Below are 24,460 nucleotides of genomic sequence, written 5' to 3'. Positions count from 1 at the left end.
TCCAGAAAAAAATGCTGCAGCTCCTTGCAGCTCCTGAAGCTATTTGAAACAATTTGCACAGTGCAATGTTCTCAGCCGTCACATCTATTGTTCCATGTACATGATCTGAACAAAGTTGAACTCCGTACATTTTTTATGCTAAGGTAAATACAGTCATTTGCAAAAGTTTAAGACCACCTTCCGAATTTGTTTTTTTTTTGTATTAAAAAATGATAATTAGGCAAAATATTCAAACTGTTTGTATTTGATGAGACAAAGTGAATAAATAACAAGCAATTTATGATACATTTGATATATTCAGAACCTAGTGTGTCCATCTTTATTGTCAATAACAGCCTGGATTCGTCGTGGCATACTGCTGATAATATTCTGGCAGTACTCCTTGCAAAATTCTTTGCACCATACCAGCTTAATGCATTTTTCTGATGACTTCAAATTTGAAGGTTGCATTGCTGCTACCTTATCCTTCATGACTGACCACAAATTTTCAATGGGATTCAAGTCTGGGCCATTTTTAGGCCAGTCCAGCAATTCAATGTGGTTTGAGGTCAAAAAATCTTTCACCTGCCTGGCCCGATGGCATGGAGCACCATCCTGCATGAAAATACTACACTGGTATATTCCCACGTGTAGTACAAGCTTTTCTTGAAGCAGCTTGAGGTACCCTGCTCCATTCATGGTTGTTTTCTGAGGCAGAAAGTCCAATCCAGCTGTCCCATTATGGCTAAATGCCCCCAAACCATGACACTGGGTGGATGTTTCATGGTAGGTACTGTATATTTCTCTTCAAATCTTTTACCAACTGGTCGCCTAATGTTTTGATGGCGTAACCCAGACTGCTAAAATGCAATTTCATCTGAAAACAACACTGTGTTCCACTTGGCAACCGTTCAATCTTGATGTCTCCAAGCAATATTCAATCGCCTAATTTTCATGGCTGCAGTTAACTTTGGTTTTTGAGCAGGCGTGAAACTCTTTAGGTAAAATTCTTTGCTTAAACGGCGTGAAATAGAACTGATGCTCAGCTCACATCCTTTTCGAAGCAAAATTCCTTGAATTTTCTTACAGGAACTTGTTGGAGATCTTGCAACAGTAAGCTTCATCATGTTGTCATCACGGCTGGTTGTTTTCCTCGGACGCCCCGACCTTTTCTTGTCTGAATAATAGCTATCATGTTCAAACTTGCGTATTGCATTGTTAACTGCAGTCTTGCTGCATCTCATCTTTCGCGAAATCTGGCATACAGAATAACCTTCGTCATGTAAGAGCACAATTTGAGCCCTCTGGACTTCGGTAAGAGAAGCTTTTCTACCCATTTCTAATAAAAGAATATTCTGCTGTCTTGCAGCTATAATCTTCTCATGCAAGAGCTGGGAGGTAAATGACGCACGAACACACTCCTCTGATCGCCTGCAGCTACCGTTAGGCCCGCCGCAGGCTCAAACTTGTACATCACTCATCCAAAAAGGGTCAATTCCTGATTTAGTTCAAATTCTGTGGGTGGTCTTAAACTTTTGCAAATGACTGTACTAGCAACGAAACTTTGACACTCAAAGTCACAAATAACAGTAGATATACTAATGTTATGAAACACTATGTAACTTTAACTTATGTTATAGTGGTATAATAAGATCAGATATAGAACCACTCAGACTGGGCATCGGCTATCAGGTTGGACGGGTACTGAGTGAGGAGACCAGCGCGCACAGCGAGAATGTTCTCCTCTATGCCGGACTCGTTGACGCCGCGCCGTATTTTGAACAATCCGCGCTCTCCCCAGTCTTCTCCCCAGGAGTTCGCAGCCAACTGCAATGATAACAATTTAAGATATATGCATATAACAAAACTTAATTCAAGTACATTATATCTGCAGGAGCTGCAAGAGATTTTTTCCGCATTCTTTTTTTTTGAGCCGTACGTGTGTTAATACGTTTAATAAATATTGAATGATCGCTTCGTTTCTAGGGCATTTGATAAATTTTTCATAAGTACGTGGATATTGCATATTTTTTCATATTTTTTTTTGCTTGTAGAAGACTAATGGATGCGCATTTCCATAAAGAGACCAATGTGTCCGCAACTCAAAAAAGTTTTCTTCTATTTCGTATTGTCTCCAAATTTGAAATAAAATTTAAACGAAATAAGATGCCACTTATTCGCAAATATCGGATGAAATCTGAGAATCAGTCGCAAAATTAGATTATTTGATTAATTTTAATAATATTCGTATTATTTCAGTGATAAGTTCGTTAATGGAGTATACGTATTGATTTAAGTGACATAGTACATATATAATTTTAGAAGTAATATCGTTGTTTCATTATTCATAATTAATTGAACAATGGTATGCACTACGCTGAATTTCAATTATTGACTAATGAACTGCTACATTTTTTCAATGTTCTAGGTGGCGTCAGATCTATTGTTCGTTACCTGGCCATAAATGAACTTGCGCCTACGTAATCCATTAAACATTTGATTGTGTATTAGAGAAAATGCCATTGATATAACGTTCATTTGCAATGGTTCCAACAAGCTCAGGCAGGTTTAGCCGTCTCGAAATTTCTAGATCAGTGCAAAAATTATCAACTATACGGGAAAATAAAAAAAGATTAATTTTAAGTAAAATTTTGGTGTTAGGATATTAAAGACAGATTATAGATAGAAAAAAATATATATTTGATGTTAATTTTAGCTATATAACTGACCCAGTACTTGACAGGTCGTCGCTCATAGTCCGAGTACTGCTCGCCCCAGCCTATGAGGCGCACCGAGTGATGTCCCACCACGGAGGGATCGCTGAGCCCGGAGCTCGAGTACACGCCGCTCATGTATGAGAAGAAGTCTTGCTCCACGCGCATACGAGCTGGTGGAATAATTTATAAGTTATATATCATGAAATTTTTGCATACTCATATTCTGACTGCCGGACTCACCTTAGGGTGCGCACACAGTGAAAGCAGGTTGCCAGCGTGCTGGTTACCTGCTCAGGCTGGCGCCTGAAACCATAGAATACAGAAGCCTATTCGTACAGGTTTTCACTGTGAACACTTACATTATTATCCTATGTTCATTCTTGTGGTTGTGGCAGGTTGGAGCAGGTTGCCCGCGCGGGCAAACCTGCTTTCACTGTGTGCGTACCCTTACATTGGATAGCGGGACTAACTCTGCACTGGACACCTGGACTAATCCTGCACTGAAGAGCTGGACTCACTCTGCAATGGACCGCCGCTGAACTCACAATACACTGAACTGCAGGGCTCACTCTGCACTGCACACCTGGACTAACCCTGCACTGGACCGTTGGTCATGATCTCATACTGAATGTCGCTCTCTCGGCTCCGAATTCTGTAGGCGGGTTCCATTTTGTACAAAGACTCGCGCCCGACAGCTTGCTGCAAAATAATTTTTGGTTCAGAGGCAAATATATGTTAGGATAGTTCGGAATTTTTACCACAATCATCACAAAATGGACCAAAAAGTTAGCTTATTCTAATCTAACGCGAAAAACTTTTTCCTAAGATTAACGGAGTCAGAGTGGGCACACTGACTAAAATCACAGTTCCCCCTTATCACTGCAAGAAACGCTACATATTTCCATGCAGTATCTCACTGCACGGCACTAACTAACATGCAGGAAACATAGAATATATACTCACGTGCGCAGGAGAATCGCACTGGACAGTTAAAAACGAGGAGCGGCGCGGGATCTTGCAGATATCTTTGACGAATGATGTGCCGCTGGTGTAGGGGTAGCACGTCTCGTCTACCACGCTGACGAAGAATAAAAACAAGTCAAATCCTTCACTAGGGGGGACGTAGGACAATGGAAGAGCATTTGGTACTAAGAAACATGGCGATACGTTTTGGAGTAGTCAGACTTAACGAAATTCAAGTTTGAATAGTTTAAGTGAGCGAATAAATGCAGCTCTATTCGTTTACTTAAAATGTGTCCAGTAAGCATCATAAATGTAATTGGAACGAGAAAATTTTTTACCAAAGAGATTCAAACGGAGAAAGAAAATACATTTTTATACCTAGAAAATAGGATGAACCTATTAGTCAGTACGATGCTGGAATAATTAGATAAAAAAACCTTCTACACGAGCCGAAAAAGAAATTATTGCCGGCCACCGGAAATTGTTGCAGTAGTGAACACGGAAATTTCTACACCACTCTACACTACACTGGAATTTCTACACTGTCGTTGAGATTAACTCCGATGTGATAAAAAATTTTGAAATCTCGAATAAGCAGTAAAAACTGACAGACGATGCAAAAATTTCCTTTAAACTGGTAGGGCCGATGTAATAAAGGCTACTAATCTCAAAGACAGACCGTAAACTGAGTTATATCCACCCAGAGAAATGAGGGTGATTCTCCAAATAGCGATGCATTTTTACCCATAGGTGGGTCATACTGACCCAGCTCGGCCCGGCAAAAAAGTATATCAGTGCTAAGTAAAAAAAAAAGCTTGCCACTATTTGGACAAGATGACCAATCCATTTTTAGCGCATTTTCTCATTTAAGGAAAAAATGCACTATTGTGCTCGTCATGTCCGTTCATCCGTCTGTCTGTCTGTCTGTCCGTGACTTCACGTTTTTGTCGACGAGAAAATGCGCTCTCTGTCACTCATTGCAGTGAGTACTGAGTTATATTTTTGAGGGTAGACTTGCCCGTATCGGCGCAGGTACTGCCACGCGCGCTCGATCTTGCCGCCCTCGCAGCCTTGCTGCACGCGGCGGTCGCAGCTGATCAAGTTCTGAGGGCTCAGCGGCACCGCCTCCAGCCCCTCAGACTCGATCGCCAACCTGCCAGCATTTGTTTTCTTCAGAGTATTTCTTAAAGTAACTATTCTAATACTATGGAAATGTAAACTTAAGACTCCTGCAAATTGTTATTTCTTCTGAAGAACTTCACCGAGAGCATACAAACGCAATTGAAATGAAGACATAAGACATGCACGCGGTCATACAACTTAAAGCATTCCTGCTTCCCGGAAGTATTTTCGGCGAAAGTCAGACTACAACAAATGCAGTCTGACTACAGCATAAGCAGTCAAACTACAACATATGCAGTCTGATTACTATTACTACTACCACTAGTACTACGACCACCACCACCACTACTACTATTACCACTCAGACTACCACTCTGCTTACCTGTCAGTAGCGACGGTGATGGTTGAGAACGCCCACGATGAACCACACCAGCCCTGGTCACGGACGCGGCTGATGCGCTGCCGCCACTTGGCCCTCGCGTCGAACTCGGGTGGAATGGTGGCCGGGTTGTAGTCCAGGAATATCGGGTTCAGCTGCACGAATCAACCTTTAATTTTTAAATTGAATTACGACAACCATGGGAAATTTTTTTCCATACTGTTTTTAGTGCATGGAAAGCAAAGAAGTGACAATAAAATTTTTAATATTTCCTGCGGTACTGATCGTTAAATAATAAATGGATGATTCTAATTATTTCGCTGTTGTGTTTATTTCGTTGATGTTATGAAGCAGCTACGAGCTTATTCAACGACGGCTGTTAGATGAAACTAATAATTTGCGTGAACGCGGAAATGACGATGAAAATCTCCCTTCGCTCACAGAGATGCCCAGTAGCACAACAGACATCCTCTCAGTCATTGACAAACAAACAAATTAAATCGAGAGTGAAAATTTCCTTCTTCGAAAAAGATTTTTGCCGGCCAAGTAATTAACAATTTCTTGCATTTGGGAAAATTTCTTATTAAAAAATATTTATTCTGACCATGTGTTTAATAAAAGGATCATGCATTTTGGAAAATTCACCCCATAAATACTTAAACTAGCCAAATCCTAAATCGATATTCTATAAAATCGGCAACAGAGACACTCCCTTTGTATACGCACGTTGACATCGGTGTGCTCAGTGCCAGTTCGATGCAAGACTCCCTCTTCCAGCTTCCTGCCCCAGAAGATGGTGTAGTTGGTGGCCTGCCATCCCCATCTGTTGGGGTAGGTGCCGGCCTGGTCACCCCCGAGCTGCTGCAGGAGGGAGGCCTCCACCAAACACCTGGTGTTGGTGCACGACGCCACGCCGTTGGGCAAACACTCGCTGCACAAACCAGCACATTTTTCATGTAATGATAAGTGCGATACTTTTAATGTAATAATGAGTGGTGCATTTTTAATGTAAAGATAAGTGGTACATTTTTGATGTAATAATAACTGCGATACTTTTAATGTAATAGTGAGTGGTGCATTTTTAGTGTAAAGATAAGTGGTACATTTTTCATGTAATAATAACTGCGACATTTTTAATGTAATAATGAGTAGTGCATTTTTAATGTATAGATAAGTGGTACATTTTCAGTACAATAATAGGTAACAATTTTTAATTTATTAATAAATGATATATCTACGCCGTTGGGCAAACACTCGCTGCACAAAAGAGTACATATTTTATGTAATAATAACTGCGATACTTTTAATGTATTAATGAGTAGTTCATTTTTAATGTATAAATACGTAAGTGGTACATTTTTAGTACAAAATAGGTAAAATTTTTTAATTTATTAATAAATGATATATCTACGCCGTTGGGCAAACACTCGCTGCACAGAACAGTACATGTTTCATGTAATAATAACTGCGATACTTTTAATTTAATAGTGAGTGGTTAAATTTTAATGTATAGATAAGTGGTACATTTTTGATGTGATAATAACTGCGATACTTTTAATGTAATAATGAGTGGTTAATTTTTAATGTATAGATAAGTGTTACATTTTTAGTACAATAATAGATTACAATTTTTAATTTATTGATAAATGATATATCTACGCCGTTGGGCAACACGGGCTGCACAAACCAGCACATTTTTGATGTAATAATAACTGCGACATTTTTAACGTAAAAATAAGTGGTACATTTTTAATACAATAATAAGAGGAAAATTTTTAATTTATTGAAAAATGGTATATTCCTCATTATATTAGTATATGTAGGTTGGCAAAAGTTGTTTCTTTAGGCAGGTTTCGTTGAAGAAACGAAACCTTTTTTCTCATTTCATGAAACCTTTTTATTCTCATTATACATGTTTTCTCATTTCATGAAACCTTTTTATTCTCATTATACATGTAAGTATTTTTTATGTAATAATACTCGTATTTTGTTCATTTTATATGCAATTATAGGTGTTTCATTATTAATGTAATATCAAAGGTACATTCAGGCCATGATAAAATTCATTTGCACATCAAAATACCTCATTTTTATTTCAAGGATTAATAACACGCCTTACCACTGTCTGCAACTTCTTATAGTAAGTAGGTAAGTCTTTAACAATGGTATCTTGTTCGCATATAATAGGTAGCGCGAAGGTCAGTGCCAGTGTGTGTTATCTCTCATGGTTGAGATAAGTTTATGCGTAAACCTTGGCGCTGTACACCTATTGGAAATTTTTATTGGTTGATGAACATAACACGTATTTGAGTTCGAGAAATAAATAGTATTCTTTAACTTGCACATGATTTCATGCTCTTGTGCTAAGTGAACAAGTGATATTTCGAAGTTAACTTTTCATTCCAAAAAGAATCCCTCAAATAAGTACAAATTTTTAGCATTTTCTATTTCTGTGATCGAGCAAATGTATTGTAGGTAGCGTTTACTCCGTACCACGATAATACATTAAAAATGCTCCTTCAGTTATACATGTCTCATAATTTTGGGATCTTCATATTTTAGCTTAAATGATTCTGAAACATGAATCCTATGTGATATCCATCAACCACAAAAAAGAGATGAAACCACATATGCAGGACATTCACACCGATGACATCCCTTTTGCCAATTTAATTAATTTTGCATCCATATGTCCTCGTAATTTATGAAAGGCTGTGAACACGCCTGCCTCATAGACGTTACTATATAATTACGTCGTGACAGATACGTCTGTCAAGTGCATGTCAGGCACTGACGTAAGTCAGGTCGCGTGCCATGAGTCAAGCTCAGCCATTACTCACGCTCACTTACTCACGAGCAACAGATATTGTGGGGAATCTTGTCAACGCAAATATGGTGATCGAAGCAAGCTAAGTCTATAATTTTTAAATAAATAATTTTATCATATCAAGGCCTTTTAAGTTCTTTGAGGATTTTCATGGTGAATCCGTTTACTGATATGAAAAATTGTGAGATACTCCTCTTTAATATCTAGATACAGGAAAAAGAACAGGAATGGAGGAATAATAAAACGAAATTTAGGTGGAAATTTACAAGGCTGTCGTGAGTTTGGACCGGTTCATAAGGAGCAAAATCAAGATAAAATTCTTAACAGTTCATTTGACGCCATTATGAGGAAAATTCATCTTCGATTTCGCAAGATTGTTACACGCGAATAAAAAAATATACTGTTTATTAATTATGAGCGAGAGACAGCCGACGTTCCACCCCTCACCAGCTTCGTCTGACGCAATCATTGCCACACTAACGTCTTCAAAAACGAAAAAAAAAAATCAGCATCAAGCAGCGAAAAAAACTGTCATGTAAATTCTCTTCCTTTATCTTTAATTCTATTACTAACGCTCATTATAATCTGATTTGTATTACACTAGCTGGGACGCGAATTATGTACAGATATTGATTTTTTCCTCCGTTTAGAGATCCAAAGCAACACAAAAGTAGAATTTAGGTTTTCAGACTTTTGTATACATACGTACACTTTTCATTTGTCATGTCTTTCATGTTTTACGACTAGTGTTGAAACATCGCCTCGCCTGACACGCAGTATGAATTATCTGCCAACACTTCAGCGAGAAAGTCTTGCCCGGCTTAAATCAACGGATACAATGGGATTACCTAATATTTGTAGGATTAATCGACCATTCCGTTAAAAAAAACTACCGCAAAATCGTTATTTTATAATTCGTTACGAATCTAAAAACGCATAAACTCCCAAGTTAATCTACCATTATTTTATTGAAAACGAGGTCGAGATCAGCTTTATTATGATTTAGGAATTCAAAGAACAACTAAAAGAACGAGGCATATTACAGGAAGCTCATATGTTAGCAGATGAAGCCAGTCTCTGGGACGTTTCAACGAAATTAATTCTCACTTTATTTGCTTCCAATTGCAATTCATGCTAACTTGAGATAGAAATAGGTACTTTTCTTTTTCGTCACGCATATTACTAAGTGCATAGACACACATACGGAGGTTTTTAAGCTTAAATACATGAAGATTGATAATAAGTAAAACAGAAAGATGGTACAGCTCACCAAGTATTACAGTTGTCGGTGATGACATCTCCTTCTTGAAAGTATTGACCGTTGTGGAAGCATCCTGGGAAAACAACAACACATTAGAATAGCTACAGCTATAGTGACGAAAATTCAGATGAAATTATAGAATTATCAACGCAACATTATGAAACTAACACTTTTATAATAAATAAGCTAATATACTGTTCGATCGGTGCTGGATATCATCCCCAGTCATCCAGATTTAAGTTTGATAAGTCTCGAAGTTGACAGATTTGGAAAAAAACATTCAAAAGAAGTTTCAAATGTAGAGTTGCTGAATAGGATACAACAAACATTCTCACGACAGATCTTGCCGCTGGTCGGGCAACTTGCAGTGACCCAAATCTTATCATTCGATCATATTTTAAATTTGGTAGAAACATTTTTTTTTTAAACTTCCTTCCCGCGTTATAAGGCAATACGGAGCATCTTATTGGCGAATGGTTTTTATTTAAAAATTGGAGCTTATCATCACCAAAAACTAATCCCTGAATTAATTGAGCGGAACTTTCGCGTCATAGTTAATTTATGTTATTAACATAAACACGCTGCACGGTTTCCTTAATAAAACAAACATTGAATAGGCCCGTATAGGTATAAAACTTGCAAGTAAATTTGAATTTAAAAAAATTCATAACCTTAACATACTTCGGAGATTCTCACGAGTTTGTGAACAGAGTTTTATCGCAATTTGTTCGGTGGGTTGGGAGATTTGACACAATATCTGAATCTGATAAAGTACTCATCGATTGATTGTTCTCTAATTTTCTAAAGAGCCATTGACGTTACTCCTGATACAAATTCGGAATCTTTCACTGCACTTCCTTACAACCTTGGTGCTAATTAAAGATGGCCACGGACATAGCAAAAACACCCTTAGTCACTCTAGGGACGATTTTTCTCCCGCGTACTTAGCAGCGCCGCAGAGGTTACGTCAGGTGAGTTAGAACGCCACACCAGCCATTTGCAAGGAACTATAGCCACATTTGTTTGAAGTTGTCACACATAATTGCCACGAACGATTTCATCTTTCATCTTCAAGGTCAAAGGTGGGGAAAAAATTTTTCTCAGTAAATATAGTTTCCCTCAAGAGCAGATATTAATAAAAGCGCTTGCGTGTTTTTTCCGCATGTGAGTAATGTTACTTGCTGGTGGCACAAATAATAACCAGATCGGTCGTCTCGCTCAACACGCGTCCTACAAAAAGTAAAAAAAACTGTCATTCTTCTATATAAGGAGCCAAACATAACGCAGCCTTCCGATATAGTTCATAAATACATGTACCTGTGTACATTTCATCCTACTAATATAAAATACCTAGCGAAGCAAGTGAGGAATTACCAATACACATATTAGATATTCATTGCGATGTGCAATTCCTTGTTAGCATCAACTACAGGCGCGCACTGTCAGCGTCTGTCACAGCCAATGCAGGAGTGAAACAATTAAGCATGACTTCTTCCTCCTCAATGCAGGGCGTGCGCAGAACGGGAAAAGGAAGGAGTTCTCGCGCCCACATGAACTCCTGAGCTTGCAAACCCATGTGACTGCAGCAGGGATCCCCTACAGGCAAATGACGTAGAAACAATGATGATTAGAGCAGTAGTTGATTCATTTAAAAGAACGCTTGATTGATGTTATTTCAAATTTAAATGCCTGTTGGTCCGGGCACTCTGCTGTAGCACGCGTTTAGTCAGGAATGGTCTATTCTTCGCTGAACACAAGCATTCGCTCAGAAATTATTGTAGATAATATTTTTTTTAATAATGACTGTCACAACAATTTCTGGTGTATTTTTAGTGTTCAGTTTTTACAGGTAGCGATAAAATTTGATCAGATGTAATTTTGTGCCTCTTAAATTAATGAAAATTAATCTAAATAAAGGGTGTATAACACTTGAGATGTAAACTTTGCAAAATTTTCACTAGAACAATAACAAAAATATGATCAATCTCAAAAAATAATCCAGTCAACATAACAGTATAGTTAATAACCAAGAAATCATTTAGTTTTCAAGTCATAATCATCTGCTACGGACTTTCCTGTGATGCAATATAACCTGCCACAACAAATGGCATGTGCACATTAGCAGCGCAGGCAAGCAAGCGTCCCCAGCACAAGCGTACCTGCCACGCGTGGGCAGCGCCTGAGTGCAGGGCGTCACTGGTACACACTCGTCCATGACAGGGCAAGGAGCTTCAACTGAACGCGTCAGGCTGACCGTCCAAATTAATTGAAGTTGATTTAGCAATTAAGGCATTTATTAACTAAGACAGTTAACGGTCCGCTTATTTTCGGGTCAATTATATTGAAGAGTTTCTTAGAATTACCCAAAGAGGAGCCTTAAAGAACTTTCAATACTATCAGATGACGGAGCACGAATGTTAAGATCGAAATAAAAGATACTAATATTTCAGCTGCGTTATTAGGTTATTTACTTGTAAGGTAAATAATGAAGTTTTCTAGTAAATAGCTATGAACACAACGCAGTAACTCAGTTATACAACTCAAAATTCTGTTAAAATAAAAAATGTCCGTTTTATCAATAACTTCTCGTGTCTTCGATGTTCACAATTAGTAATAACTTCTATATATTTTCAAGTCGTTATTCTCGTTTTTTCATGATGTGTTATAGTAATTTCACCAAAGTCGACAAATAATGCAACACCAACTTCATTTCCTCCAAGCGTTAAAAAATATATTAGTTATTTGTGTTCATAGATGAAAATGCTAACGATCGTGATGCTTACCCGCATCTTTGTATGTACAATTTGCCGAAGTTAACTAATAAATTTTTATCCACTCCACCTAGCAGAAAATTTTTTATTGTTGTTAAATTTTGTTTAGTTGAAATTTCACGTAGTGATTTAGAAAATCGAATGTGATCAGATGGTGATGATAATAAGTCTATTAAACCAACATGTAAAATATCTAATCATAAATAGAGATCCTTTAAACCAAAATTAAGTTAGACATACTTTGTTTACATGAACTATATCTCCAAACTGAAAACTTAGGGTTATGCAGAGAAGAAAAATTTCGACGGCACTTTTGTAAAATGAAAAAAAGAGTCCTGGGAGGAAAAAAAAATTTCGCAGCAAGTTATGTTAGTTATATTAATTTCGATTCTAATTTTTTCACCTAATAAACAAATTTACTCCATCAGCTAAGGAGGATTATTTGAGACGGAATGCGGATTTCATCATGCGGTCAATCAATGCTCATCAGCGAAGAAGAAGACCTTAGTTTTAATCTCAAGATCTAAAAAAATCTCAAATCATATCAATGTGCATCATTATCGATTACTACAATCATTTAATTCACATCGACAGCTCTGCTGTTCCGAAGTCAAACTGTCACGACAAAAAACGAAGTTCATGCTGCCGAGCCTCTACCAATATCGTCGTCAAAGTTGATCTATCATTCACATTCGATTTGTCTGCACAGTTTGTTCTGTAGCAATTAAATGTACAGGAGACCGACAGCCGTTCACCCTTGTATTAAATTCTAATACGTCACTCCAAGAAAGAAGCCATTTGTTCCAGATGCAAATATTGTTCTATAAAAGTCCACCTTCTCTGTGAGTGTCGAAAAATCAATGGTTAAGACATACGTGTTATCATTTATAGAGAGAAGTTGAAGGCTCTTCATCGAGCTCAGCAACATTTACAATCTTGCTGACTCCATCATTGCCATCGTTAATTAAATTAAGGAATCAATTGATAATTGCTGCGGTCAGCATTTTTCTTAAACAAGTCCGTTCCCAGAAACTAGATGGCGAACAAAGGCCAGAAAAAAATAGCATGAACATTGAAGACTATGGCTGATTAATGTGTTATTACTTGACGCTCTTGGATGTTAAATAAAATACTAATACTTATCATAGGATAAAACATTTTACAATACCTGAGATAAATAAATATAACATTGATAATCATTACTTTTACTCAAATTAATTAAAAATCAGCTGTAAAAACATGCTAGTCTCTTTGGTACATAATTGGTCAGTAAAAAATGATCAATTGTTCGATAATCTAAATGCTTTAAGCACTATACTCATTAAATTAAATTAGCGATCAACAATCTAAATTCTCCACAACTTTTCAGTGATGTCGGTGAACAATTTTATGTTGTTAACATTTTCTGGTGTAACTCCTGCTTTCAACTGATTGAAACTTGGAATGAAAGTAAGATCAAGGAATAAAACGTCAGTAAGTAAAAAGTAAGTGAAAGGAAGTCTCTTTATTAGTTTTGTGCAAAAAATGTATTTTTAGTAATAGTTAGGGAAGGAATTTATTTGTAATTAACTTTCTTGTTGACTATGTACTGACGTTCAAAGATATAAGGTTGCTCTTACAATGCACTTGCTTTGCAGTTACTGATTGCAGTTATTGATTCTCTAATACGAAGGTATGACATATACACGGACTCATGCCACACTGATGAGTGGACACCTCTATAGGCCGAATAAACATGGCATTAGTATACCGGCTACCGCTACTGGAGGAAATCCTATTCTATTCTTCCATAGTCAGCACTGGATGATTCCTATACTTGCATTTTATGCAGGTAAAGAACTTGAAGAACATTGAATCAGATCGATATGCATTGGGTTACAGTTTGAATTACACGTTATTAAAAAAAACATGTGGGTATTACAAAAATTTTGAATAATAATACAAGTATATATCCATAACATGATTTCAATTATTACATAAGCTTAATCGGTTATATATCGACCAGTCATCGGTACAAAGACTATAGGATACAGTGAACTAAATTAACTGTGATTAGTGCAGACATCACATGTGCGGAAGAAGGAACTGCAAGCACGCGTACATTGTACGCAAAATCGCAGCAAATCGATCGCCTATTGAATTTTAGGCGCTCTTCTGTCAAACATTCTTGGCCATGATCAAAAACCTCTATTTGAGAATTAATATTCTTCATTTTTGGTTCCATGCAATTTAGAATGTTCAAACGCACAATATTATCACAAAACCATGTATATTACAACATATTTTACAGTACAAAGCTTTTGTACAGTAACAACTGGCCGAAACACAAACCTATACTCTTCACTCCTACATCTCCATGAAAGTATATATATTTTATGCTTTCATAGCAATAACGCCAATGAAATTTGTTGACGTTCCACGAATCAAAAGTTTGCCGCAACAAAGGTATCGTTGTGCGCGTTGCACAACCTGTCTGAGTTGCAGAGAAGCATCTCTCAGAAAGTCGCTTGCAAAGAGCAACAAATTTACTTTACTCGGTGACTGGTAAATGGCGTATTTCGATTAATATTAGGCATGCGGCATCTCGCATACAAGTGGGTTGGATTAAAACCTAAATGGAACTGACGTTGGTTACTGAAGGGCTCTTCAAGTGAATGCAGCTCTTGTGAGACAGCTTAGAAACAATATCAATTGATTTAGTAATTTCCTGACGTAAGTCGTTTGCCAGAAATGGAGGGTAAAGGGTTTTGAATTAAGCCATGCACATCAATAATGCCAAGACTTTTTCATAGGAATAGCATAGTTAATTTATCATGTAAAATTACGTAAAAGACGTAAAAATTTGAGGAGTTCTGCACCGAGTTCAATGCGGGAGCTAAGAAAAACAAAGTTGTCTCAGAGGTACTGCCGAAAGCACAAGACGAGCTCAGGTAAATACCATCACACGCAGGTATGCACACTACGGCCAGACACTGCAGACACCGATACCCAGATTCCCCTCTAACTGTTACACGAGAAGACAACCGTCAAGACACAAGGACCGCCTTAACATCGACGTTTGCTTATGAGCATGATGGAATTGTGCCAGGAATTAAAGGTGATGAATTAAAATTCAATTATGATATTATATTATCATTCTAATTTGGTTTACTTATTAACTTATGATAATTTATAAACAATGTGGAGAATATTGTAATGGCGGAAGGAATAATCATGATAATTATTTATTTTAGAATGCCCACAGAATTAGCCGCCATCTTTGCGGGTATATTAAAATTACGCTTTAAGTTATTTAGCATAAGATGCAAGCATTGGGAATTTCTTGCTTACCCTTTCATTTGTCATGTAACGAATTCGATTGTTTGGGGTGTAAAAATTTCAAGCTGACTTCAATAATAGTTCAAGTTTTTATTCCGGTTCAAAATAAATTTATTATTGCCCCTGTCAAGGCAGAAATAAATTCTTATATAGATTTATTAATAACTAATAACGGCAAGAAATTAATGAGCTTAGAATTGGGAAACAAAATTATTTAGTGAATCGCAAAACTATTTGCGTACAATAGTAAGTATATTCATATATTATACGAATAACTTTTATACCGGTATTCATCTACCGGTAATAGCTTCCATTATGAATTCTATGAATTCATAGCTCAATGGTTCCTACTATGAATTCTATGAAGGCTTCTACTCTGAAGTCCTGCACAATTTTTAAGGGAGCATAAGGGAAATCAAGGGTTGAGAGAAGTGTCGCAAAAAGGACTTATGACCCAGACGACTTATGGTGACATCACCCAGACGACTTATGGTGACACCACCCAGACGACTTATGGTGACACCACCCAGACGACTTATGCATGGTGACACCACCCAGACGACTTATGGTGATATCACCCAGACGACTTATGGTGACCCAGACGACTTATGGTGACACCACCCAGACGACTTATGGTGACATCACCCAGACGACTTATGGTGACACCACCCAGACGACTCATGGTGACACCACCCAGGCGACTTATGGTGACACCACCCAGACGACTTATGGTGACACCACCCAAACGACTTATGGTGACACCACCCAGACGACTTATGGTGATATCACCCAGATGACTTATGGTGATATCACCCAGACGACTTATGGTGACATCACCCAGACGACTTATGGTGACACCACCCAGACGAATTATGGTGACACCACCCAGGCGACTTATGGTGACATCACCCAGATGACTTATAGTGATATCACACAGACGACTTATGGTGAGATCACCCAGACAACTTATGGTGACATCACCCAGGCGACTTTTGGTGACATCACCCAGGCGACTTATGGAGACATCACCCATGCAAACTTAGGCTAACAAACTAATTTGCAAATAAATAGCAAGGCCTCATCTACGGCCAGGCCCAACTAAAAAACCAAGCCGCGGCGCTTGCGACGTATGGGTGAGGAGTTTGATGAAGAGCGCGGATCTAGCGACTGGATACGTAGCTACGACCGGTTTTTGCACGTGTGTCGACGAATGTACATGAAGACTGTGTCATGGTTAATGCATCTTAATGGTTTTTGGACGGCTGTTCTGTCAAGAGATTTTCATACATCCTATGCCTCAAAAACAGTAAACCGGATAAGGCTCCTATATGTGATTGTGATGAAAGAAGATTTTCTTCTGAAATATCTAAAACTGTTGTTGAGAGACTGTCGGCTTCTATTAGTTGGGGTTTGTAGATGATGGGAGAAAATGAACCTGCGTATTGATTCATGATTCATTAAGTTCATTTTTTATGTTGTTGTAGACGACAAGCGCAAAAATATATCGAACTCAGTTTGAAAGAACAATCGCGCTTCTTTGAGTTATGTCTCCAAGTGGCGCTATAAAGACCAGGGGCCATAATTTCAAAAAAATATAACTCAGTACTCACTGCAGTGAATGACAGAGAGCGCATTTTCTCGTCGACGAAAACTTGAGGTCACGGACGGACGGACGGACAGACGGACGAACAGGCAGACAGATGGACATGGCGAGCACAATAGTGCATTTTTTCCATAAATGAGAAAATGCGCTAAAAAGTTAAGAGATCAAAAGTTCATTAACCAATCATCGACGGCATTTCAAGCAGAATCCACAAATCATTGACAAGAAAATAAGGCGTAAGTACTTCCGTTAACTTAGTGAGTTTTGAAAGTATGGCCCCTAGCAGATACAACATACAAACTGCGCAATCACGGATCTCTATGGGTACAATCGATCGGCAACCTCTTTCATGAAACCGGTATAACAATTCGATCTAATAAAGAAGAAAGCATTTTGTTTATTTCACCGGCGAATGGCTTACTGAAACACTGAATGCACTTATCCTGCCTATAAATTTTCCAAATAAAAACTATTGCTATTTTTGTAACAGACAAGTAACTGTAGACTTATCCATTTAATGAAAGCCGATATTGTGAAAAATTAGAACCTATTGTCGAAAAATTACTTCAATAAGATAAGCATGCCCCATTTATGTCAATGACACTTCAACAAATACATACATGTATTTGAAACATACATGTACATTTGAATACCAAAGTCAGTATTCAAATTTAGGGCTTGGGAAGAATTGAACCATGTCTGACCCATGATTTTTAAATAAGTTGAACTACCAGTCCGTTTAAATGCAGTTATCACCATACATAACTGCAACGCGTATTATAAACGTCATTTAAGTAATGAACGTTGTCTCTCTAGAAATAAAAAGCGCATATCTAAAACACTATGACGAGGATTTGCTAGAAAGCAAAAGCGTGAAATAAACGTTTTCTATCCAGAGTAGTCTAAGAAAGACTCGCAAAACAACAAACGCAAAAAAGTTAACCGAATGACTGCGCTGATTGAAGTGATTGAAAGCGAAAGCAAAAATAAAAGTTTTTCAACTTAACGACTCTGCGAAAGACTAGCTTGAAAGCTAGTGCCTAAAACAAAGGTTTTTTAACTAGAAGATTCGTTAGAGAGCACATGTTATGAAGCCACCTGCTCTGGCATAACGATGCAGTAATTAAGAGATAAACCAAGTAGTAACGGGCCACCTGTCTGAAGATAGTCGCTAAGCAGCAACGACACTTCAATTAAGACGCGAACTGATCCCATAAGGCTTGTTGGATATCAGAACTTGACGTCGTAAGTTGCGGTACCTGATCTGAAAGATACCGTAATGACACACGGCTTCGTGGAAACGCTGTACGAACGTCAGACCTTTGGATCTACATCCTTGTTTATGCCGGTACTTTCATCTGCCAGCTTCTAGCCTTCTACACATTTGACCGGACATCAACCCCAATCCTCTATTGATATATACAAGGTTCAAATAAGTTTCGAGCTTCAGTCGCAACTATAGCTGATGTGCTTTGAAAATAAAAAATTATTATAAGAAAGAACAGATTGATGAAAGTAGACGTAAACTTAAATCAATTCCTCATTCAGCGCACGAAAAAAAATGAATGAAAACTGAGAATGTCATATCGGGCTCCTTACGACTAAATTTGCTGCGTTACAAATAATGGTGAATTTAACTCGTCATATTGCAGACTTAATTCTAACCGAATTATTAAAGTAACTGAGTGAATTCTCATGAATAGACGACAGTTGTGTTCACTGTAAAACAAGTGTTCACAAACGTGATAGTGCAATGACGAAGCACATAATACCAATGGAACAAATGAAACTCTACACTAATAAAAATTGTCATATTGCCCAAATAGTGACACACTTGCTATGTGTTGCACTAATTCATTTTTTTCCACGCCAAACTTGGTCAAGATAACCCACATTAGGTAAGAAATGCATCGATATTTGGACAAAGTCTCATTGTTTCTCCGAGTGTAAAGTGTGAGATGCATATATCATTGTTATTTTAAAAATTAAAGACGTTATTCGATTCCTCAATCAAAACCCCCAAAAAAATATCACAATATGATGTGTTCAGCGTAGATGTACATTGTATAATATACCCAGACCATAGGGCTCACTTGGTGAAAACTGACCTCCAACACTGAGACCGGCTTATTGTTTGTTGGTTCGTTATCGGGCTGAGCGCCTGGCAACGTGCAATGCAATACTTGTCCACCTGCAGCTTAGCTATGGTCTAGACAGCGTACACCAGCCGTCCACTAAAGCATTAATTGATAATCCGGGAACGTGGGCTCGGCATAATGTGGAACGGGCGTGTCTGAAATATTATGCCGCTCTTCTTGCAGAGACCAGACAGGCATGTGAATACTTAATGACTTTAATAGGGTTGTAGCGATAGCTCAGTTATCCAGAGTAGTTATGGAGCAGATAGGACTATGCGATATGCTGCCATAAGCTAGCTGCACCCAAAATGCCTGATCTTGAACTCGAATTTGATTTCTTGCGCTGACATGAGAAAGTGCTGGTGAAAGACGATTGAACTAGGCTACATACAGTAAAATAATGCGAATGAATTCAATTGATTTCATTCGGATGAACTATGAAGCAGCTCGGATACGTGCCGGTGCCATTAAATATGAATAATCAGAAAGGTATTCTGAATGTTAATTAGTAAAGTGTTGGCCGAAACATTGGCTTTTTTATATCTGTCGAATTAAAAATTAATATTAGTAAGAAATAACATGTAGAAACTTCGGTTCATTCGCCCGCTGTATCAAATAATGGTTATAAATGTAGTTTCTTGGACATATCTTTTTAGAAGATAAAAAAATCTGCAATATAATTCCTAACCCGCGGCGCTTTTTCTTTAACTGATAAGAACTCCGGGGCATATCCTTTAAGAACGTGAGCACGTGCTCGTGTAAACATGCAACAACGCACACGTTCACAAGGTTTGTAACTATGTGCTGACATTTGGACTTTAAATGGAAGATATCATAGGGAAACTCAAATGCCGTACCTATTCTATAGTGTCGCGAGCTTATCTTTATTGATGGTTGATGTTGTAACGCAGAAATGGCTGCTATCTACCATATAAAAAATGGCTTGCGACCATAAATTCTTTTAGAGGGTTTATAATAGTAGTATAGAGAATAACATAGAATCGTAAACAAGGTCAAAGAAAGACGATCGGATTTAATAATGATAGGGGACTATGTTTATACCCTGCAGCGTGCATCATAATTAATAAATTATCCATTTGCGCAGCTATTATTTCTAATAAAACGAAAAAACATGTTTACAAATTCAATGAAACTTTCAATAGAAATTAAATTGAAACCTGACATGTTTCAGACCGACCGCATCCTGAATCTTGGAACCTGTTCAGATAGTAGCTTTGTTCGGCACGTTGCGGGTAATTAAGCGGAACCGGGCAGCAAATTTCACTATTTTAAATGTTATCTTTAATTTCATTGTTGCGCGTTGAAATATTGCACTAATAAATAAAGGAGATGACATTTTAAATAATTACTTACATCTTGTTACTATTCAAAGAATCAATTAATAATTCAGAGAATCAACGAGCTTGGATAGTTTTAATTCAATTGAATACCGCATCAAAATTAAACATAAAACATAACACAGCTAAAAGGATTGATGCAGCGTCAACTCGGGCACACGGATGCAGATTATAAATACGCATGACTTCATTTGTACGCACGAGGGAGGCAAAGGAGCGCCGCACCTATCTTAGCACTCCACTCACTTGACCTGACAGCCGCCCGGCGCATTAGGCCCTCTTTTGCCGCTTGTGTGAGACCGCGTCCAATGAGCGAACGACGTTCTAATAACGTTTACTTAACGTTGATTCGAGCGAATAACGATTATTTAAAAGTAAAAGTTAATTCAAGCAAACTGCGCTTAATTGATCGTTTAATCCCCAAGCAAACAACGTTTAGTGCAACGATGATGTAAGCAAACAATTTTTAATTCAACGTTGATTCAGGCAAAAAACATTTTATTCAAAGTATTTTCAAAAAAACAACGTTTTATTCAAAGTATTTTCAACCAAACAATGTTTTATTCAAAGTATTTTTAACCAAACAACGTTTAATTCAACATTGATTCAATCAAACAACGTTTAATTCAACATTGATTCAATCAAACAACAATTAATTCAACATTGATTCAACGTCAGATACTTAGTACGTGGTACAAATTTCGATTGCACTCAAATGCGCCCCATCGACATGCACTCAATGGCATGGATCGCAGATATGTCGATAGTATCGGAACTTGAATGAAGTTTTATAAAATCGTAACATTTATCGACGTGTGAAACAGCCACGCGCGCATCAGCAGCAATTCATAAGATATGATCGCATTTTCTTCAACTAATTTCAACGAAAAGCATTCATAAGAAAAGCAAATACAAGTTTCCAGCTGCAACGAAAGCTGCAGCAGCTGTCACGAAAGAATGCGACACCTCTAGCCTTCATGACGTCTTCATGGCGCACTTCATGCAGCAATTTCACGCAATAAAACGCGTCCTTGAGTCGTCAATTGAAGCCGCATATTCCTGTATGAACTCTTTCTTACTTAACTGTAATTCATGGCACCGGTAGATCTAAATAAATGCGGAAAAAGCTTATAAATTGATGCTTCGTTGTAATTGGAAAATGTTTTAACATACATTCTTCATGATTCAAAGGATCGACATGCTAATCAGCTGCAGCCGTGCTATCAAACGCGCCAAAGCACGCGTAACGGCCTAAGTGTAGGGTGTAGGTAGAGGCATATTTTTAATTTCTGAATGGAAGATTTCTCTTGAAACGTCGTTAGTTAAATGCTGGTTGAGTTACAACCACTTAACTATGTTTTATGTTATGGCAGTTAAACGCAAAGTTGCGTAGTGGTAAAATTGAGCATCACAATCCATTGTAAGTCGTAACATTTCGATATTACTTGAAGGTAACGCTCGAAGACTTCCAGAAGATGCATTGTGTCTAAACCACTGTCTAAAGTTATGCAGACATGAATAATTTCCATCTAAACTTATTGGTGCATTACGAGTCTCAATCTGTGTGTTAGTTGCGAGAGTAGTTATGTTTAGATCTTTGCTCATAATGATTTTACAAGCGAATTTGATAATAAGATGACGGATTATATTCATAGTTTAATTTGATCGATGCATAAGACTTACAAAATATCTAGCAAAATTAAATTTTCCTAATCATCTAACATTTAATACAGATAATTTGATGGCAGTAGTTTAAAAAGTATACTTATCTTTCATAGGAAAATACGTTAATTATTGTTATTAGACTAGGAGTTGAACAAAAAGATTCAAGTGAGTAGAACTAAAATTTTAACATATTTTCAGAAAACAAACTATTATTTAGTTTTTGATTGATTTCATGTATACAACTGTATTTAACCTGGGTACGATAATAGTGTTACGAAGTTATGCAGGCTGACATCAATGCAGGCTGATCAATGAAGCCTGAATTACAGCAATGAAGTTATGCAGGTTGAGTCAATGAAGCCTGAATTACAGCAATGAAGTTATGCAGGTTGAGTCAATGAAGCCTGAATTACAGCAATGAAGTTATGCAGGTTGAGTCAATCCCTCGCCTGCAGTTTAGCTACTCACGCGACACGGGTTCCGGAGGTGCGGTCGAGGGTCGGGATATGCCCAGGCAGACGGGCGTGTAGTCAGGACAGCAGTCCGGGTTGTAGTCGCGATTGCAGAACTCGTCGCAGTAGCACAGGGTGCCGAAAATGGGTACTGAGCAATCGTCTTGACGTTGCAAGCAACACGGATCAGACCTTCAAATAGAAATGAGGTATTGCATGAGGATCTGATTTCGGAATATAAATGAGGCGTTACGAGCAACACTTATCGATCTTGGAATAGAAATGACGCGTTGCAAGTAACATGGATCAAACCTTGGGATAGACAAAAGGCGTTGCAAGCAACATGGCTCAGATCTTGCAATAGAAATAAGATGCAGCGTAAGAATTGAATTGCGCCGAAATTGAAATTGGTTTTTCTATCACAACCAAAGATTTATAATTCCTGAAAGATTTTCAAGAGGTTCGTGGAGTTAATTAATGAATAGCTTGCTAAATAATATGAGGTGGGAAAATAAATAAATAAATGAAGGCTATTCTATTCGCATAATGCAATTTTATATTTCTTCTATATGAACGACTATAAGCCGGAACTGCAAATTTTTCAAATGTTAATTCAGTCCGACTAACAAAAAATATTGGCATTGTCGATTTAATTTGAACTCGTTAAAAGCCTTAACGTAAAACTGGACATACCGCGTTCTGCACCAGTCCCCTGGGATGTTACTGAAGAAGGGAGTCTTCTGAGCCTGGCAGCCTGACAGCCCCAGAAAAATGGCAAGAGTCACAAAATTTAGTAATGCGCAGAAGCTGTTCTTCTTTAAAGCCATCTCTCGAAATTTTCTTTATAGCTTCAACACTATTCACTTCAAATTGAAGCTCGGTTCGGTTCGTAAGCAAAGTTCATCGGTCAAGTTTCAAATTAGTCAACACGTAACACTAATGATCATACATATTACACTGAAAGTAATTACGTTGTAATTGCTGACGTGTAAAATTATTACTCATTAATGGCTCGTTATAAGTCAGTTAATTATCTTAATACCGTCCAAGCAGAATTTTCACAATTTCATAACAAAAAAAATTAAAAACATCAGAGCAGTATTCATATGGATGAAATCTCATCAGACGAAGCAACAAAAAATAATCTATATCTTGCAAACGGAAATCAAAGGCCAGTGTCACTCAAATATTTTACATTGTTCCGTAAAATCTCAGCCTAGAAGGGAGCATTTCACAACTACTCTCAATTTCATCAAAGCCAGGAACCATTTCATGTCGATTCAGCAACATTGCGATCGATGAAAGCGCCTCGGTGCTGTTCAAACAAATGTGTGTGTTTTGAAAGGGTAGTTATTCGTCAACCTTCCTCGGGATTAAAGTTGTTTGTAAACAACTCTTGGCTTCGTTGGACTTCGTAAACAAGGCTTGCAGATGAGGAGGTAGCAGAGCAGGGAGAGCCAAGGAATGCACCTCAAGCGCTCATGGCTGCACGTGACAGCAGCTCAACAAGCAAGCGCCTTGACTACACACGTAACACGAAAATAATTACATTTTTTATGACAATGTCTGAACAGGATATTGTTTAAATTTTTGGGCTATATCTTAAATAATTGCTGTATAAAATAAGATTTGATAGCCCCAATGCAGCAGATTACATTCCTAGCTTCCTTAATAATGAGCATTATGTCATGCCACCAACTTTGCTCTAGTTGCCGAGCTCGGACAAACTAATATAAAACTTAAATCTTTGGTCAATATGATCTAAAACAGTCATGGCAAAAGGCATTCGGGTGAACGCACTGATAAATCTCAGAGAAATAAAAGATAAAGTGATCTATTCATAGGGAAGATTGACGGCTCAGCCTATCAGGATTGTGATAACGAAATCGGTGCAAGTTTTTCTCGGT

At 37.7% G+C, this 24,460-nt stretch overlaps 1 protein-coding gene across 1 annotated transcript; it reads right to left on the bottom strand.

The window, feature by feature from the left end:
- Positions 1-221: 221 nt before the first annotated feature.
- On the bottom strand, positions 222-24,066 carry LOC108679988 (uncharacterized peptidase C1-like protein F26E4.3). Its single transcript, XM_018168739.2, has 10 exons — positions 23,247-24,066; positions 22,570-22,745; positions 9,258-9,321; positions 5,887-6,091; positions 5,164-5,315; positions 4,678-4,812; positions 3,660-3,774; positions 3,290-3,395; positions 2,709-2,866; positions 222-1,806 (listed from the first exon to the last, which is right to left on the bottom strand). Exons 1-10 carry the CDS (start codon positions 23,378-23,380, stop codon positions 1,633-1,635), a joined length of 1,419 nt encoding a protein of 472 aa, XP_018024228.1. The 5' UTR covers positions 23,381-24,066; the 3' UTR covers positions 222-1,632.
- Positions 24,067-24,460: the final 394 nt, after the last annotated feature.

The sequence above is a fragment of the Hyalella azteca genome, unplaced genomic scaffold (genome assembly GCF_000764305.2).
Source record: "Hyalella azteca isolate HAZT.00-mixed unplaced genomic scaffold, Hazt_2.0.2 contig14244, whole genome shotgun sequence".
Lineage (NCBI taxonomy): Eukaryota > Metazoa > Arthropoda > Malacostraca > Amphipoda > Hyalellidae > Hyalella > Hyalella azteca.
This window is presented reverse-complemented; position numbering and strand designations above follow the sequence as displayed.